Source organism: Chiloscyllium plagiosum, chromosome 16, assembly GCF_004010195.1.
Source record: "Chiloscyllium plagiosum isolate BGI_BamShark_2017 chromosome 16, ASM401019v2, whole genome shotgun sequence".
Classification (NCBI taxonomy): Eukaryota; Metazoa; Chordata; class Chondrichthyes; order Orectolobiformes; family Hemiscylliidae; genus Chiloscyllium; species Chiloscyllium plagiosum.
This window is the reverse complement of record NC_057725.1, coordinates 64,839,621-64,859,004: the sequence shown is the minus strand read 5'-3', so window position 1 is coordinate 64,859,004 and position 19,384 is coordinate 64,839,621. Positions and strand designations below refer to the sequence as shown.

The window sequence follows — 19,384 nt, the reverse complement described above, 5'->3', positions numbered from 1 at the left end:
TGATACCTCAAAAGGCAGTCTTGTATATTGGTACAAATCCTTATGGGTACTAATTGTAGCATACTGCTGGGAATCCTCATCTAATTGCAACTGCAGGTACACATGGCTCATGTCCAGCTTCGTGAAGGACAACCACTACCACCACCCCTTCCCTGCTAGTTTTGTGTATAAATCCTCTTTGTGAGGTTTGGGTATTTATCCAATTGTGAAAAGCAGTTTATCATTTTTTTCAAATCCCCACAAAGGTGAACTGATCCATTGGGTTTCACAATCAGTACAACCAGTGCTGCCCACTCTACAAACTGTACTAGTTTAATGATTCCTTCACATTCCAGCCCCTTGGTTTCTGCATCTATTTTTCCATGTAGGCAAATGGCACTGGTGGTCCTTGCAGAATCGTGGAATTGCTTCTTGGTCAACATGCAAGATGGCCTTGGCTCCTCTGATAGTCCTTAGACCCTCTGTAAATATTCCAGATATTTAGTTAGGACTTCACACAGGCAGCCATTTTCTAAATGTTGAACCAGTCAAGTTTAATCTTTTTCAATCAATTCACCCCATCAAGCTTGGACTTGAACCTTTGACTACAATTAGTGGTAACTGAACCAGCTGCTTCTTTCCAGAGACTGAAACCAAAGTTGTACCTTTAAGCTGTACAGGTTCCCTGGTAAGTGTTCTCAACCTGGCTGGGTCTTACGCAAACTTAAGGGTTGGAGTCCAGAATGAATTTTTGTAAAGTCTGGTCCGATCACTGATATAGCTGTGCCAGTATCAACCTCCATTAGAACTGGATGACCATTTAACTAGATCTTTGTTGTAATTGGGTCTGACTTAGATGTTGCAAAGCAATTGAACTGTTCCAAACCAGATGTAAGTGGACTTTCCAGAGTGTGCACTCTCCTGGATACTGGCCTATGACTTCGCGTACTCAGTTCAGACCAAATAGGACTCTTTCGCTGGCCTAAATCTTCAAGAAAATTTTAACCGATTGGCCAAGGCTCAGCTTTGTTTTGGGGTTTTGCTCTGGGCTGACTAGGGTCCCTCAATTCAGGACATGTCCTGAGTGAGGCTATGCAACTGCCTTCACTCAAATGGTGTTCCCCAAGCTCATTTGGACTGGCGAGGATGTTGGGACTTCCATCGGCACACCCTGTAACTCATAAGGTCTGCCTGCCACATTTTCTAATGACAATGTGAATTGAAGTGTCTGTTTAAAGTCCAGTTGGCCTTCAGCTAGTAGGTGTTTTACATGGTCACATCATCGGTCTAACATACCAAATGTTCTGTCAGTATCTTACTTAGCATTAAACTAAAATTTCATGTCTCTGCCAGTTGTCTTAATATCATCAAAAATCCCCATATGGATTCTCCTGGTTCTCAAACTGTTGAATGAAACTGATAGAGTCTCAGAATTAGAGGGGGATTCAGGTCGTAATATTCCTTAGCTAAATCTTTCACCTCTTGAAAGGTTTTAGTGTCTGGTGCCGCCAAAAAGGTCAGGCTCCAAATATCCAAGAAAGCTGCATGCTCATACGCTGCCAGAAGAATTACTCGTTGCTTTTCATCTGTCCCAATGTAACTTGTCTGGGAAAAAAACACATTCTTTCTAGATACTGGACCAGTCTTTTATGGCAGGATTGAATGAGTTAAGCTTCGCAAACAGCAGCAGAAATGCTTATCAAAATTCAATGATGAGTAAATCTCTTAAACGACATGTTTTTCTCTCATCACCATAGAATTAACTTCATGAAGGCCGATATCCCTTTACCAAGTCACGGACTCCTTTATTTATGCATCATACATGACACTGACCCAGCTAGCATGGAGCTGGCTCCTAGAGTGAACAGAACTCCTGATATTCATGTTTTTTTTTGTTTTTTTTTCTCTTAATTCTTTTTTTTTCTTTTCCCTAGCACCCATTTTGTGTGTGTGCAGGTGACATTCATGTTTATATCTGTCAGCCAGGACTCCCTGATTGGACCAAATTGACAGCACCAATCATGGTGACATTGTTCCAACTACGACAGATCCTTCTCTCTGAGTTGCAGCTAGGCTGGCAAAGTTTACCATCACCATGTGGCATAGGCATAACCTGTTACTGACAAAGTAAAATGGTGGCAGGAGGTCTTTACATCTCCATTAACTGATCACTTACGGTCACAAATTGCACAAGAGCTGGCAGACTTTTTGATCAATAACCTTCCAGTGTTAAAATCCTCGAAGCTGCAGGTAGGCATCAGGCATAGCATCCCACCAAGCCAGCACTCACCTGACCAGGATATAATGTTCCATCCAAAAACCAGACAGGTCACTCATTGAGTATGTCTACAAACAATTAAATCAAAAGCTTTAGGCAGACCTTCTTCTTGTATTATTATCGATATTAAAAAAATCAATACTGAAAATAATTATTCAACAGGAAGAAAGTGAGAACTCAGATGCTGGAGATCAGAATCAAAAGGTGTGGCGCTGTAAACGCACAACAGGTCAGGCAGTGTCTGAGGAGCAAGAGAATCAATGTTTCGGGCATAAACCCTTCCACAATTATTCAATAGTCCAGTAGGGATTGCTTTTAAAAATAGTTGTGACAGTCATATTATGGTAAAGAAAATTAGCAAATTGGCCCTACTTATTTAAAATAAGGCAGACTTAGCAAATGGAATTGTGACATTTGGTGTCCACAGGTTGGACTCCTGAAAGTTAGGTGACCCTTCTTATCATTTCTGAACAGACTGAGACAGGTATGACAAAATACCTTTTGGGAAATTATTTAAGATGCAAAAGACCATGTAAGTTCGACTGACAACCCCTCACAATTTAAATGAGAGCTTTAGCATGGCAATAATTGCTAGATTTGCTAATCACATGAAGATAGGATTTCACATATAGGCCTTCAGTGAGATGACCATAGCTGTAGTGTTGATGGGATATCAAACAGTTTACATTGGTTGTCACTTACATCTGCTTTAATCCACTGTGTGTATAATGGTACACACTGGTGCTGCATTAACATGACTGAAACTAGCTTGAGAAGAATGCTGATGCCTTATGAATCCTTAAGGACACCGAGCAAGGCAGTCTGGGATTAGCACTTCAAAGGAAGAGATCACATAGTGAAAGGAAAGAACCCTGCTTCAAAACGACAGTGATATCAAGTAGTGATTGGGGACAATTAATTTTACTCATAAGGTTGTACATCTTTGCTACAAGCCATATTTTAAATAGAAATTCTGGAAACTTCCAATCACCATTTGTCTTCAAGAATTGAAAGTAAAATCTTTCAATTGGTGTCATTCAGGGAAGAAAATCTGGTCTACATATACCTAGATTACCTACAGTGTGGAAACAGGCCCTTCAGCCCAACAAGTCCACACCGACCATCCGAAGAGAAACCCACCCCTCTATATTTACCCCTGACTAATCCACCTAACACTACGGGCAATTTAGCATGGCCAATTCACCTAACTTTGGATTGTGGGAGGAAACAGGCCCACAACAATCTGGGTAACTCTTAACTGTCCTCTGATATGATCCTTGCAAGCCTCTCAGTTTCATTGAATCATACTGTAAGAAAAGACCCTCTAGCCCATTGAGTCTGTACCACCAAAAATATACTACTGCTTGCAGTAGCCTCACTGACCCACAGTAGTGCCATAGTGTTGAACATTATGAGACTTCCATGTCTTTATCCAAATGCTTTTTAAAGGTTGTCAGTTTACCTGCCTCATTGTCCTCTAAGGCAGTCGCCATTCCAGACCCCCACCACCCTCTGGCTGAAAACTCTTTTTCTCAAATCCCCTCTGAACCTCCTGTCTCTTGTTTTTGACCCTTTGGCTGAAGAGAACAGCTGCTTTCTATTCACCATGTCCAAGCCCCTCATAACCTTAAAAGTCGCAACCAGGTCTCCACTTAACCATCTCTGCTCCAAAGAAAAGTGTCTAAGCTTATCCAGCCTTTCTTCATAGCTGAACTGCTTTATCCAGGCAATATTCTGGTGAACCTCTTCTGCAGCTCTCTGGTGCAATCACATCCTTTCTCTGGTGTTGTGATCAGAACTGCACACAGCCTAACCAAGGTCCAACATAACCTTCTTATTCTTATAAATCTATCTCTGAACTGACAAAGGCATCAGTCCCTTATGCCTTCTTTATTATCTTACTAAACTATCCAGCACCTTCAGTGATCTGTGGAAAACTGCTCTAAGATCCCTTTGTTCCTCTTAGCTTCCTATTGTCTCACTTTTCCTTGAGTAGTCTCTTATCCTGTTATTTTTTAATCACATTTTTAAAAACAATCCATCTTACAGAGTGTTTGAAGAAGCTGCATTCCTGATGAAGACCTTATGTTTGAAACATTGATTCTCCTGCTCCTTAAATGCTGCCTGACCAGCTGTGCTTTTCCAGCGCCACATTTTTTGACACCGTTTTAAAAAGCTGCCTAATTTATTTTGCATTTGTAACACTTTGAGTGCAAATTACATCTACTGGAATCATCTTTATGTTTGTATTTACATCTGATTTTGGGGTATGTATGTTGTTGCACTTACAATTTTTAAGTTCATTCATGGATGCTGGCTTTGCTGACTGGGTCAGCATTTATTGTCCATTCCTAATTGATCTTGAGAGATGGTGGGCAGCTACAAGGCAGACTTTCCAAGATTTTGACCATTTTGAGTACTGCAGCTTGTAGATGGTACACATTGTTGCTATTTGAAGGGAGTGAATGCTGAAGGTGATGAAAGGGGTGCTCGTCAAGCAGGCTGTTTGTCTCAGATGGTGCTAAGCTTTTTGAGTGTTGTTGGAGCAGCACTCATCCAGACAGGAGGAAAGTATTCCATCACATTCTGACTTGTGCCTTGTAGATGGTGCTCAGGCTTTAGGGAGTAAGGAGATTAGATTACTTACAGTGTGGAAACAGACCCTTCGGCCCAACAAGTCCACACCGACCTGCCGAAGCGTAACCACCCAGACCCATTCCCCTACATTTACCCCTGCACCTAACACTGCGGGCAATTTAGCATGGCCAATTCACCTGACCTGCACATCTTTGGACTGTGGGAGGAAACTGGAGCACCTGAAGGAAACCCACGCAGACATGGGGAGAATGTGCAAACTCCACACAGTCACCCAAGGCTGGGATTGAACCTCGGACCCTGGTGCTGTGAGGCTGCAGTGCTAACCACTGAGCCACCATGCCAGGAGGTGAGTTAATCACTGCAGGATTCCTAGCTTCTGACCTGTTCTTGAAGTCATAGTATTCAAGGGATTGTCCACTTTAGTTTCTGGTCAAATCTGGCATCCAGTTTATTTATATTGGTAGGTTCAATGATGGCAATATCATTCAATTACGTTTTGGGTGTGGTAAAATCCATTATTCTTTCCTTCGATGTAAGCTGACAAAAAAATCTTGTGCCTGTTCTTTCAAGTTGGACCGCACAATTGCTATGTGAAAAGGGAATTACAATTGCAAATAAAAAAAAGCGCCAATGAAAGAAAATGAGAAAGGAAAAGAGAAATAATAAATACATGTGAATGAAGTGCAAATGCAGTGCATGAGAGCGATTCATCATTTTGAGCAGAAAATAGCAAAACTGAAAGTGATTAACATTGGGGTTGCTACAAATTTTGAGTCAGATTCTGAGCAGACTTTTGAGTGAAAGATTTATGGTTAGTATCAGAGTTTAATGACGAGTAAGTCATGTTTTATTTGAGAAGATTGCTGAGATTAAAGTGGTTGAAAATGAGAGTCAGATTTTGAGCAGACTTTTGTATGAAAATTTTATGGTTAGTAACAAAGTTGTATTTCATTTGAGAAATTTGATAAGAGATTAAAATGGTAAAAAATGTAAAGACTATGTCTTTTTATTTTTCGGTTTTTAAAAGACTGTGGACTGAAATGAGAAAAACTTATTTTAAACCGTAATTTACAAGGATGGGTGCATATTTTTAAAGTAAGGAATCTGATACCTACTGTGAAACCTATTTGCCAAACTGTGGGTTTCAGCTATATGCAGATGAACTGGAGCTGAGGGGTTTATAGAATCATACAGTACAAAAGAAGCCCTTTGGCCTACTGTATAGTTAAAAATAAAACGCCTATAATAATACCATTTTTCTCCACTAGGTAAATAGCATTGAATTTTAAGACACTTCAAGATTTGGAAGAGCTGGTGTGGCTGGGATGGACAAAGTTAAAAATCACACATCATCAGGTAATGGTCCAACAGGTTTATTTGGAAACACTAGCGTTCAAAGTGACAACCACCTGATGAAGAAGTAGCGCTTCAAAGGTTAGTGCTTCCAAATGAACCTGTAAGACACTTCAAGTGCTCATTCTAGTACTTTTTAAAGGTTGTGAGGTTTCCCGCCTCAACTACCCTCCCAGGCCTTGCATTCCAGACCTCTCTGTCTGTGACTTTAATAATTTTACTTCAGCAAGTTCCTTTGTAGCATTTATAACAATCTCAATGTTAATCACTTTCAGTTTTGCTGTTTCCTGCTCAAAATGATGAATCTCTCTCATGCACTGCATTTGCATTTCATTCTTATTACTAATCTGTATTGCTGGACTTATTCTTCCAAGTTTAAAAAATAAATATGTAAAGTTTACAATTCTTCAGTCTGGATGTAGGTTTGCTCGCTGAGCAGGGAGGTTCATTTCCAGATGTTTCGTCACCTACTAGGTAACATCTTCAGCCGAAGCAGTGTACAGCATTCCTGCTTTCTATTTATATAATGGGTTTCTTTGGGTTGGTGATGTCATTTCTTGTGGTGACATCATTGTCTGTTTTTTTTCTCAGGGGGTGGTAGATGGGGTCTAACTCGATGTGTTTGTTGATAGAGTTCTGTTTGGAATGCCATGCTTCTAGGAGTTCTCGTGTGTGTCTCTGTTTGGCTTGTCCTAAGATGGATGTGTTGTCCCAGTTGAAGTGGTGTCCTTCCTTATCTGTATGTAAGGATACTAGTGAGAGAGGGTCATGTTGTTTTGTGGCTAGATTATGTTCATGTATCCTGGTGGCTAGTTTTCTGCCTGTTTGTCCAATGTAGTGTTTGTTACAGTTCTTGCACAGTATTTTGTAAATGTCATTAGTTTTGCTTGTTGTCTGTGTAGGGTCTTTCAAGTTCATTAGCTGCTGTTTTAATGTGTTGGCGTGTTTGTGGGCTACCATGATGCCAAGGGGTCTGAGTAGTCTGGCAGTCATTTCTGAGATGTCTTTGATGTAGGGGAGAGTGGCTAGGGTTTCTGGATGTGTTTTGTCTGCTTGTTTGAGTTTGTTGCTGAGAAATCGGCGGACTGTGTTCATTGGGTACCCATTCATTTTCTGGCCCAGCTCTGTTTGTGTCCCATTGAAGACAGCACTCTGCCAATTTATTTTCTTACCCTGGATTGATCATTGACATGTTCCATCAGCTAAATCTTGAGATCATTGTCATCTAAACGTTGCCCAAACCTATCATACAGAATGTGGATCTTTTACAAGGTCATGTTCTAGACAGACTTAAGGTATTATTCACTGAGTTCCAAAACTGTTCATGGGAAAAATCCCAAAAACTTAAAAGCAAAATGCTGCTGAGGCTCAAGATCTGAGGAATTTTCTGCAAACATCCAAAACGTGTGGATAAAGCCATCAGATTTCATGTAGGCTGAAAGAAGGCAAAAAAGGGAAACTTCTTCAAGTAAAATTATTAAAGTCACAGACAAAGGGAATAGTATCCTTGTCAGATACCTTGTTTAAGCATTTAAAGTAGGGATGGGCAAAATTCTGGGTTAAGAAGAAGAAAGCGAGAAACGTGCCTCAAGAAGTTTAAGTCATAGATGAGTCTAAAATACTAAAGTTCCAGAGAACATGGAACAGAACAGGGAAAGCCACGAGAAAGAATAAACGTAGTACAAGGAAAATTAAAAGTCTCTCATTAAGTCAGTGCAGATTTGTCTATTTAAAATTCAAACAAACAATTTTTGCGGTTTCCAAATCTCAACTAGCATGATAGCCTTAAAACTCAGCAAAAAAAAAGCAACTCCTCAGGTATTGAAGCAATCCATATCCATTTGCAGCAAGACCTGAACACATCCAGTAACATTCACACCAGACAGATCCCAGGCAATAACCAGTATGAACAAGGGAGGATCTAACAATTGCCCTTTCACGTTCAATGGCATTACCTGAATCCCTCATGACCAATATCCTGGAGTTTACCATTGACCAGAAACAGAACTGGACTAGCCATATAAAAACAGTGTCTAGAAATGTTTTTGGAATTTCCTTAAGAAAAGAAACCTTGGTTCTAAACTGATTCCCCCAACATCTATTCATGATTCAGCTACTATGTAGCTTCACTCATTGAATCCACTGTATAAAAAAGCTATAACAGCTAGTCTCAGACTCACCTGCCATAGTGCATGATTGAGCCATAATCATACACTACGCCTAGATTATTTGTCTTCATTAGATTAAAATTATGTTTTCGTTCTGTTAAAAAAAATACATTGAGCATTAATTCAAACAAAATAATTTTCATTGATCTAGAAATGTCAACTGACAAAACTGGCAAAAGCTACTGAAGAATTGTTAAAAGGTTGGCATCACTCTAAACTATGTAACATTAAAAATAGTGTTGGTTTTCAGACTGATGACAGATTAAGATAAGGGGAGGGTGGTGCAGTGGTAATGTCATTGGACTAGCCATCCAGAGCCCTAGGCTCATAGTCTGGAGAGATCGATTCAAGTCACAAAATAGCAGTGGTGGAATTTAAGTTTCATAAAATTCTCAAATTTAAAAAACAAATTAGTTTAATGGTGACCATGTCACCATCATGATTAAAAACTTACCTGGTTCACTAATGGCCTGAAGGGAAGGAAATCTGATCGAAATGTGACTCCAACCCCACAGCAATGTGGTTGTCGCTTTATTGCCTTGTGGGAAACTAGAGATGGTCAATAAATGCTGGTTTAGCTAGTGAAGCCCACAGCTCATGTATGAATTTTTAAAAATGCTATACCTTGCTGAGGTAGTGTGCTGAAAATCAAGCCCTTCTATTTCTAGAGTCATCACAAAAGTTAAAGATTAAAAAGTACCCAGAATTCTCCAATTTGCCTGATTTTTAAACCCAGGTTGACAGAAAGCATGGACCAGGTTTCTGCACTTAACAAAAATTATTATTTGTTACAAATAAATATATCTTAGCTACAGGTAAACAAAAATAAACCACTGACACGTAACTTCGCTGTTTAAAACTCTAAAAGCCTTAGACACAGAGACAACAAGGTATGGGTATTATAGGCAGAGGTAAAGACTGGGAAGGCAGTTCATGTCTTGGATCACCATGTGTATCCAAGTGGTTCTTTGGATTTGGTTAAATATAGTTAAGAGAAGACTCGACAACAGCAATTTGTTTAAATGTATGTGTTTATTACGTAGCAATAATGACAATAAGAGTAATAAATGGAAAAGAAAAGAAAAAAAGCAACATGTCTCACATCCTTCCGCCTGTTGGAGACCCTTCGCTCAACGGCAGGTCTGGGAGACTTATGTGTGATCCTGGCCCAAGGTGAAGTCCAAAATCTCCGAATGAAAGTATCTCTCTCTCTCTCTTGTACAGTGTAACAAACAGCAGGACAGAAACAGCTACAGAAAAACAAGCTGCTGGTGCCATCTTTGGTTCATAAAGGAATGTTCACAGGACTCATTCAAGGTAATGCAGCTGTTGAGCATCATCATTAAATTTCACAGCCTTTTTTCCCCATCCTATACAGTTCAGTGGTTCCTGTTCACAGGATTTGCAGAGATAATTCTTGTACTAATCAGAATACGGCTTCTAAATCTTCCTGCTCTGGATACTTTCACTTGTTTGCAAAAGACACAGGGTGATTGCTTCACACTTACAAAGGTCCCTGGCTTAGTACTTAAAAGTCTCAGCTTACAGTAACTGCTGAAGAAAAATTAAATTGGTTTTCATCAGACTTAACGTGTTTTTATTGCTGCAAAGAACAGAGGTAGCTCTTGAGTGTGCTTGAAGATATAGAGTCATAGAGATGTACAGCATGGAAACAGACCCTTCGGTCCAACCTGTCCATTCCGACCAGATATCCCAACCCAATCTAGTCCCAACTGCCAGCATCCGGCCCATATCCCTCCAAACCTTTCCTATTCATACACACATCCAAATGCCTCTTAAATGTTACAATTGTACCAGCCTCCACCACTTCCTCTGGCAGCTCATTCCATACACGTACCACCCCTTGTGTGAAAACATTGCCCCTTAGATATCTTTTATATCTTTCCCCTCTCACCCTAAACCTATGCCCTCTAGTTCTGGACTCTCCAACCCCATGGAAAAGACTTTGTCTATTTATTCAATCCATGCCCCTCATTATTTTGTAAACCTCTGTAAGGTCACCTCTTAACCTCCAATGCTCCAGTGAAAACAGCCCCCAGCCTGTTCAACCTCTTCCTATAATTCAAATCCTCCAACCCTGACAACATCCTTGTAAATCTTTTCTGAACCCTTTCAAGTTTCACAACACCTTTCCGATAAGAAGGCGACCAGAACTGCATGCAATATTCCAACAGTGGCCTAACCAATGTCCTGTACAGCCGCAACACGACCTCCCAATTCCTGTACTCAATACTCTGACCAATAAAAGAAAACATACCAAACACCTTCTTCCGATCTACGTGCGACTCCACTTTTAAGGAGTTATGAACCTGCACTCCAAGGTCTCTTTGTTCAGCAACACTCCCTAGGACCTTACCATTAAATGTATAAGTCCTGATAAGATTTGCTTTCCCAAAATGCAGCACCTCACATTTATCTGAATTCAACTCCAACTGCCACTTCTCAGCCTATTGGCCTATCTGGTCAAGATCCTATTGTAATCTGAGGAAACCTTCTTCGCTGTCCACTACACCTTCAATTTTGGTGTCATCTGCAAACTTACTAACTGTACCTCTTATGCTCACATCCAAATCATTTATGTAAATGACAAAAAGTAGTGGACCCAGCACCAATCCTTGTGGCACTCCACTGGTCATAGGCCTCCAGTCTGAAAAACAACCCTCTACCACCACCCTATGTCTTCTACCTTTAAGCCAGTTCTGTATCCAAATGGCTAATTCTCCCTGTAATCCGTGAGATCTAACCTTACTAACCAGTCTCCCTGGGGAACCTTGTCAAATGCCTTGCTGAAGTCCATATAGATCACGTGCATCGCTCTGCCCTCATCAATCCTCTTTGTTACTTCTTGAAAAAAACTCAATCAAGTTTGTGGAGACATGATTTCCCACACACAAAACCATGTTGACTATCCCAAAGCAATCCTTGCTTTTCCAAGTACATATACATCCTGTCCCTCAGGATTCCCTCCAAAACCTTGCCCACCACCGACATCAGGCTCACTGGTCTATAGTTCCCTGGCTTGTTCTTACCGTGCTTCTTAAACAGTGGCACCACATTAGCCAACCTCCAGTCTTCTGGCACCTCACCTATGAGTATCGATGATACAAATATCTCCGCAAGAGGCCCAGCAATCACTTCTCTCGCTCCCCACAGAGTTCTAGGGTACACCTGATCAGTTCCTGGGGATTTATCCACCTTTATGCGTTTCAAGACATCCAGCACTTCCTCCTCTGTAATCTGGACATTTTGCAAGGTGTCACCATCTATTTCCCTTCATTCTATATCTTCCATAGCCTTTTCCACAGTAAATACTGGTGCAAAATACTCAACTAGTATCTCCCCCATTTTCGGCGGCTCCACACAAAGGCCGCCTTGCTGATTTTGAGGGGCTCTATTCTCTCCCTTTTATCCTTAATGTATTTGTAAAAACCCTTTGGATTCTCCTTAATTCTATTTGTCAAAGCTACCTCATGTCCCCTTTTTGCTCTCCTGATTTTCCTCTTAAGTCTAGTCCTACTGCCTTTATACTCTTCTAAGGATTCACTCAATTTATCCTGTCTATACCTTACAAATGCTTCCTTCTTTTTCTTAACCAAACCCTCAATTTCTTTTGTCATCCAGCATTCCCTATACCTACCAGCCTTTCCTTTCACCCTAACAGGAATATACTTTCTCTGGATTTTCGTTATCTCAATTCTGAAGGCTTCCCATTTTCCAGCTGTCCCTTTACCTGCGAACATCTGCCCCCATTCAGATTTTGATAGTTCTTGCCTAATACCGTCAAAATTAGCGTCCAATTTAGAACTTCAACTTTTAGATCTGGTCTATTCTTTTCCATGATTACTTTAAATCTAATGGAATTATGGTCGTTGGCCCCAAAGTGCTCCCCCACTGACACCTCAGTCACCTGCCCTGCCTTATTTCCCAAGAGTAGGTCAAGTTTTGCACCTTCTCCAGTAGAGGTACATCCACATACTGAATCAGAAAGTTTTCTTGTACACACTTAACAAATTCCTCTCCATCTAAACCCTTAACACTATGGCAGTCTCAGTCTATGTTTGGAAAGTTAAAATCCCCTACCATAACCACCCTATTATTCTTACAGAGAGCTGGGATCTCCTTACAAGATGGTTTCTCAATTTCCCTCTGACTATTAGGGGGTCTATAATACAATCCCAATTAGGTGATCATCCCTTTATTATTTCTCAGTTCCACCCAAATAACTTCCCTGGGTGTATTTCAAGGAATATCCTCCCTCAGCACAGCTGTAATGCTATCCCTTATCAAAAACGCCACTCCCCCTCCTCTCTTGCCTCCCTTTCTATCCTTTCTGTAGCATTTGTATCCTGGAACACTAAGCTGCCTGTCCTGCCCATCCCTGAGCCATGTTTCTGTAATTGCTATGATATCCCAGACCCATGTTCCTAATCATGCCCTGAGTTCATCTGCCTTCTCCATTAGGTCCCTTGCATTGAAATAAATGCAGTTTAATTTATTAGTCCTATCTTGTCCCTGCCTGCCCTGACTGTTTGACTCTCTTCTGTTCTCAACTGTACCAATCTCAGATTGATCTCTTTCTGCACTATCTCCCTGGGTCCCACCACCCCACCTTACTAGTTTAAATCCTCCCGAGCAGCTCTAGCAAATCTCTCTGCCAGTATATTAATCTCCTACCAATTTAGGTGCAATCCGTCCTTCTTGTACAGGTCACTTCTACCCCAAAAGAGATTCCAATGATCCAAAAATGTGAATCCTTCTCCCATACACCAGCTCCTCAGCCATGCATTCATCTTCTCTATCTTCCTATTCCTGCCCTCACTAGCTCGTAGCACAGGGAGTATTCCAGATACTACTACTCTCGAGGACCTTCTTTTTAAATTGCCGCCTAACTCTCTGTATTCGCCCTTCGGAATCTCAACCTTTTCTCTTCCTATGTCATAGGTCCCAATGTGGACAATGACCTCATGCTGGCCCCTCTCCCCCTTGAGAACATTCTGCACCCTTTCTGAGACATTCTTGTTCCTGCCACCAGGGAAGCTGCACACCATTCTGATTTTTCGCTGCTGGCCACAGAAACTGTACCTCGGACTAGAGAATCCCCTAACACAATTGATCTCTTGGAACCCGACGTACCCCTCGTTGCATTAGAGCCAGTGTCAATACCAGAAACTTGGCTGTTCGTGCTACGTTCCCCTGAGAATCCATCACCCCTATATTTTCGAAAACAGCATACTTGTTTGAAATGGGTATAGCCACAGAACACACCTGCACTAGGTGTCTACCTCTCTTACCTTTCCTGGAGTTAACCCATCTATGTGACTGTATCTGAGACTTTCCCCCCTTCCTATAACTGCCATCCATCACATACTATTGCTGTTGCTGTTGCAAATTCCTCATTTCTTCTAATTGTCTCTCCAACCGGTCCATTTGATCTGATAAGATTCACAACCAATAGCATTTATTGCAGATATAATCCACAGTAACCCTTAAACTCTCTTTAAACTCCCACATCTGACAAGAAGCACAAATCACTCTACTAAAGGCCATTTTTTCTCCTTCACAATCTACCGACCCAGAAAATAACACTGTCTTATTCCTCTACAAAACACTGCCTATGTGGGAGCCAATCACAGGCAGAAGTCAACATGACAACTGGTCACTCGTCCACAGCTAATCAGCAACTTGTTCCCAGCAGAATCCCTATTTACATATCCCTGGCTCCAGCTCATTTATCAACTTGCTTCCACTGCTTGAACCAGCAGCTGCATAAACAGCACTTATAACGAGTGTCAGATTACATGCTTTCCAAAACATGCGGCAATCTTTCAAAAGTCCTACTTTTTAAATAAAAAGCTATTTTCAATTTCAGATCAAAATCAAAATTACAGAAAAACTGTTTTTATAATAAGTAGCAAACTTCAGTGCAAAAGATAAAAAGCATTTGTAAAAATGTTCAGTCAGAAATATTGAGTAGATGATAGTCTCTAACTAATTCAATTGATTTTTTATGCTATCAAGATTGCCCAGGCAGCCCCTGTCTGAAAAATACAAATTAAATCCAATCAGACCAATTACTGCTCAATTTGTCTATTCTCGAACATCAGCTGAGAGATGAAAAGTATTACTGACACTTGGTTATGAAGCACTTAGACAGCAATGCCCCATCTATGGATACTTAGTTTGAGACATAGCAGGAATATTCAGCTCCTAATCCATTACAACTTTGCTCCAAATATAGGCAAAAGTAGAGTCAGTATGATTAGTAAGTTTGCAGATGACACCAAAATTGGCAGGCTTGCAGATAGTGAGGAGGATTGCCAAAGGATACAGCAGGATAAAGGTAGATTGCAGATTTGTGCAAAGAATGGCATGCTGAGTTTCATCTGGAATTAGCAGCCTCCATTGCAGCAGTGGGAGGGACGAAAGCATGGACCAGGGGTTTGCCAGGAAGGTAAATTTTCCGGTTAAATATTTACCTCATGAATCAGTGGCCTCCATTGCAGCAGTTGAAGTGGTGAGAGCACGGCCCATGGGGATGCCGGGAAGATAAATTTTCCTGTTAAATATTTATCTCATGAATCAGTGATCTCCATTGCAGCAGCTGGAGTGGTGACAGCATGGCCCATAATTGTCTGTTCTCTGGGAAGTTCCTTGCTTCACCATGCAACAGTATTGTTCAAGAGCACACCCAATGAAGCTTGTGAAACCCATCTATTGAACTACTTCAGTAACTAAACAGTTTCCTACATCAATTAATCATGTTTCCTTCTGCTGCCCTTCCAGATTGTCATCTAGCATCCTCTTGTGATACTATTCATATTTTGAACAATATAGCATTTAATCTGGAGTAATAATATTCTTGAAAATTAGTACAGAAACCCTCTATTTTCTCTAATGCCACGCAGAGCAGCTATTTGCTTCTGAAGTACAAAGATTCTGGGTGAACTGAGAGTACATTATGGTCTACATATCAGTCATAATACAAGTTAAGAGGATTTCCTATAATGTAAATTTCTACATACTGCAATTAAAATTGTATATAGTACTAACCAGACGTCTCATTTCAAAATCTCAAAAGCATTGCATTCTGCTCATTAACTCCATAATTAAATTAAATATAGAAAACTATAATTGCACTTTAAGCCTGAACACCTTATAATTCTGAACTATCATCAAGGGTAAATTCTTCCACACAACTATCTCTTTACTCAGTAAAAATTTATAAAGCATAATGACAAGAAAACAGCAGTCAACCTTAGGCAATGAGGCATTTACAGGAGCTGGAGTGTGTGATGGATGGCAGTCACAGGAAGGGAGAAAAACCATAGAGACAGTCAGGTAGATGGGTTACCTCCAGGAAAGGTAGGAGAGGGACGCAGGTAGTGCAAGAGTCTCCTGTGGTTATCCCCATCTCACTCAAGTATGCTGTTTTCATAGAGTCCCTACAGTGTGGAACCAGGCCATTCAGCCCAACAAGTCCATACCGACGCTCAGAAGAGTAACCCACCCACACCCATTCCCCTACACTATTATCCTATATTTACTCATAACTAATGCACCTAACCTACACATCCCTGAACACTATGGGCAACTCAGCATGGCCAATTCACTTAATCTCCACATCTTTGGATTGTGGGAAGAAACTGGAGCACCCAGAGGAAACCCAGGCAGACACGGGGAGAATTTGCAAACTCCATGCAGCCCAAGGCTGGAACTGAACCTGGGTCCCTGGCGCTGTGAGGCAGCAGTGCTAAGCACCGTTCCAGCCCTAAAATGCAGCAAAACAGTTTTGGAAAATGTAGGAGGTAATGAACTCTCAGGGGAATGTAGCACAAACAGCCAAGTTTCTGATACTGAGACTGGCTCTATGGTAACATGGAGTACGTCAGGTTCCAAGCGATCGATTGTGTTAGGGGGCTCTCTAGTCAGACAGACATATCTGCAGCCGGCAGTGAGAAATCAGAATGATGTGTTGCCTCCCTGGTGCCAGGATCAAGGGTATCTCGGAGACAGCACAGAATACTCTCTAAGGGGAAAGGGACCAGCAGGAGATCCCTGTGCACATTGGAACTAATGACATAGGAATGGAAAATGATGAGATTCTGAGGGGAGAATATAGAAAGTTGGACAGGAATATAAAAAGAAGGATCGTGAGGGTAGTAATAACTGTATGACTTTGGTGTTACGAGCTAGTGAGAGTAGGAATAGGAGGATACAACAGATGAGGAGCTGTTGCAGAGGAGAAGGGTTCAAATTTTAGATTATTGGAATTTCCTCTGGGGTAGAAGAGATCTGTATAACAAGGGCGGATTGCACTGGAATTAGAAGGGAATTAATATGTTGGCAAAGAGATTTGCAAGAGCTGTTCAGGACGATTTAAACCAGTAAGGTGGAGATGTGGGACCAAGGGAGATAGTAAGCAAAGAGATCAGTCTGACACTGGTACGGTCAAGAAAGGAAGCAAGTCAAACAGTCAGGGCAGGCAGAAACAAAGCAGACAATGAGATAGGACTGATCAATTATATTGCATTTATTTCAATGCATTTTGCCTAACAGGGAAGGCAGATGAACTCAGAGCATGCTTAGGAAAATGGGACTGGGATATCATAGCAATTACAGAGATGTGGCTCAGGGATGGAAGGACAGGCAGCTTAATGTTCCAAGATACAAATGCTATAGGAAGAATAGAAAGGGGGGACAAGAGAGGAGTGAGAGTGGCATTTTTTGATAAGGAATAACATTATGTCTATACTTAGGGAGGATTTTCCTAGGAAGTTATTTGGGTGGAATTGAGAAATAAAATCATGTTATTGGGATTATACTATAGACACCCCGTATAGTCAGCAGGAAATTTAGAAAAAAATTGTAAGGAGATCTCAGTTATCTGTAAGAATATAGGGTGTTTATGGTAGGGGATTTTAACTTTCCAAACATAGACTGTGATTGCCATAGTTTCAAGGGTTTAGATGAAGAGGAATTTGTTAAGTGTGAACAAGAAATTTTTATGATTCAGTATGTGAACGTACCTACTAGCGAAGGTGCAGAACTTGACCTACTCTTGGGAAATAAGGCAGGACAAGTGACTGAGGTGTTAGTGGGGGACCACTTTAGGCCAGCAACCATAATTCTATTAATTTTAAAATGGTGATAGAAAAGTATAGACCCAATCTAAAAGTTAAAGTTCTAAATTGGAGGAAGCCCAACTTTGACAGCATGAGACAAGAATTTTCAAAGGTTGATTGGGAACAGATATTTGCAGGTGAAGAGACAGCTGGAAAATGGGAAGCCTTCAAATGAGATAAAGACAGTCCAGAGACAGTACGTTCCTGTTAGGGTGAAAGGCTGGTAGGTGAAGGGAATGCTGGATGACTAGAGAAATTGAGGGTTTGGTTAAGGAAAAGAAGGAAGCATATGTCAGGTATAGACAACAGAGATCAAGTGAATCCTTCTAAGAGTATAAAGACAGTAGGAGTATACCTAAGATGGAAATCAGGACAGCAAAAAGGAGACATGAAATAATTTTGGCAAATAGGGTTCAGGAGAATCCAAAAAAGATTTTATAAATACATATTAAAACAAAAGGGTAATTAGGGAGAGAATAGTGCCCCGCAAAGATCAGAAAGACAGCCTTTGTGTGGAACTGCAGGAGATGGGGGAGATACTAAATGAGTATTTTGCATCAAGGTTTACAATGGAGAAGGACATGGAAAATATAGAATATGGGGAAATAGATAGTGACATCTTGAAAAATGCCTATATTACAGAGGAGGAGGTGCTGAATGTCTTGAAATGCATAAAAGTGAATAAATCCCCAGGATCTGATCAGGTGTCTCCTAGAACTGTGTGGGAGGTTAGGGAAGTGATTGCTGGGCCTCTTGTTGAGACATTTGTATCATCGATAGTCACAGGTGGAGATTGGCTGTCGTTGTGCCATTATTTAAGAATGGTGGTAAGGAAAAGCCAGAGAACTATAGACTGGTGAGCTTGACATCTGTGGTGGGCAAGTTGTTGGAGGGAATTCTGAGGGATAGGATTTACATGTATTTGGAAAGGCAAGCACAGTGGTTAGCACTGCTGCCTCACAGCGCCTGTAGACCCGGGTTCAGTTCCTGCCTTTACTTTCTGGTAATCAACCCTAGCCTATCCAGACTATCTTCATATCTGAAACCCTCCAGCTTAGGCAACATCCTAATGAATATCGTCTGCACCCTTCCTAGTACGAACACATCTTCCTATAGTGTGGTAATTCCCGCCTCAGGCGACTAACTGTGTGGAGTTTGCACGTTCTCCCCGTGTCTGCGTGGGTTTCCTCCGGGTGCTCCGGTTTCCTCCCACAGTCCAAAGATGTGCAGGTTAGGTGAATTGGCCATGCTAAATTGCCCGTAGTGTTAGGTAAGGGGCAAATGTAGGGCTATGGGTGGGTTGCGCTTTGGCGGATCGGTGTGGACTTGTTGGGCTGAAGGGCCTGTTTCCACACTGTAATGTAGTGTAAAAAAAAAAGACAGTCAACATGGCTTTGGGTATGGGAAATCATGTCTTACAAACTTGATTGAGTTTTTTGAACAAGTAATAAAGAGGATTGATGAGGGCAGAGCAGTGGACCTGATCAATATGGACTTCAGTAAGGCGTTCAACAGGGTTCCTCATGATAGATCGGTTAGCACGGTTAGATCACACAGAATACAGGGAAAACTAACCATTTGGATACAGAACTGGCTCGAAGGTAGAAGACAGAGGGTGGTAGTGAAGGGTTGCTTTTCAGACTGGAGGCTTGTGACCAGTGGTGTTCCATAATGATCAGTGCCAGGCCCTCTGTTTCTCATCATTTATATAAATTATCTGGATGTGTACATAGGAAGTATAGTTAGGAAGTTTGCAGATGACACCAAAATTGGAGGTGTACTGGACAGTGAAGAAGGTTACCTCGGAGTAAAAAGGGATCTTGATCAGATGGGCCGATGAGCCTACGAGTTGCAGATGGTTTTTA

The 19,384-nt window shown here is 41.2% G+C and overlaps 1 protein-coding gene across 1 annotated transcript in view; it reads right to left on the bottom strand.

Annotated features, from left to right (window-relative positions):
• LOC122558113 (low choriolytic enzyme-like) overlaps positions 1-19,384 on the bottom strand; it is a 122,809-nt gene that overhangs the window by 71,977 nt on the left and 31,448 nt on the right. Inside the window, exon 5 of the mRNA XM_043706431.1 lies at positions 8,389-8,470. Within this exon, the coding sequence (XP_043562366.1) occupies positions 8,389-8,470 (82 nt within the window). The remainder of the gene's footprint in view (positions 1-8,388; positions 8,471-19,384) is intronic.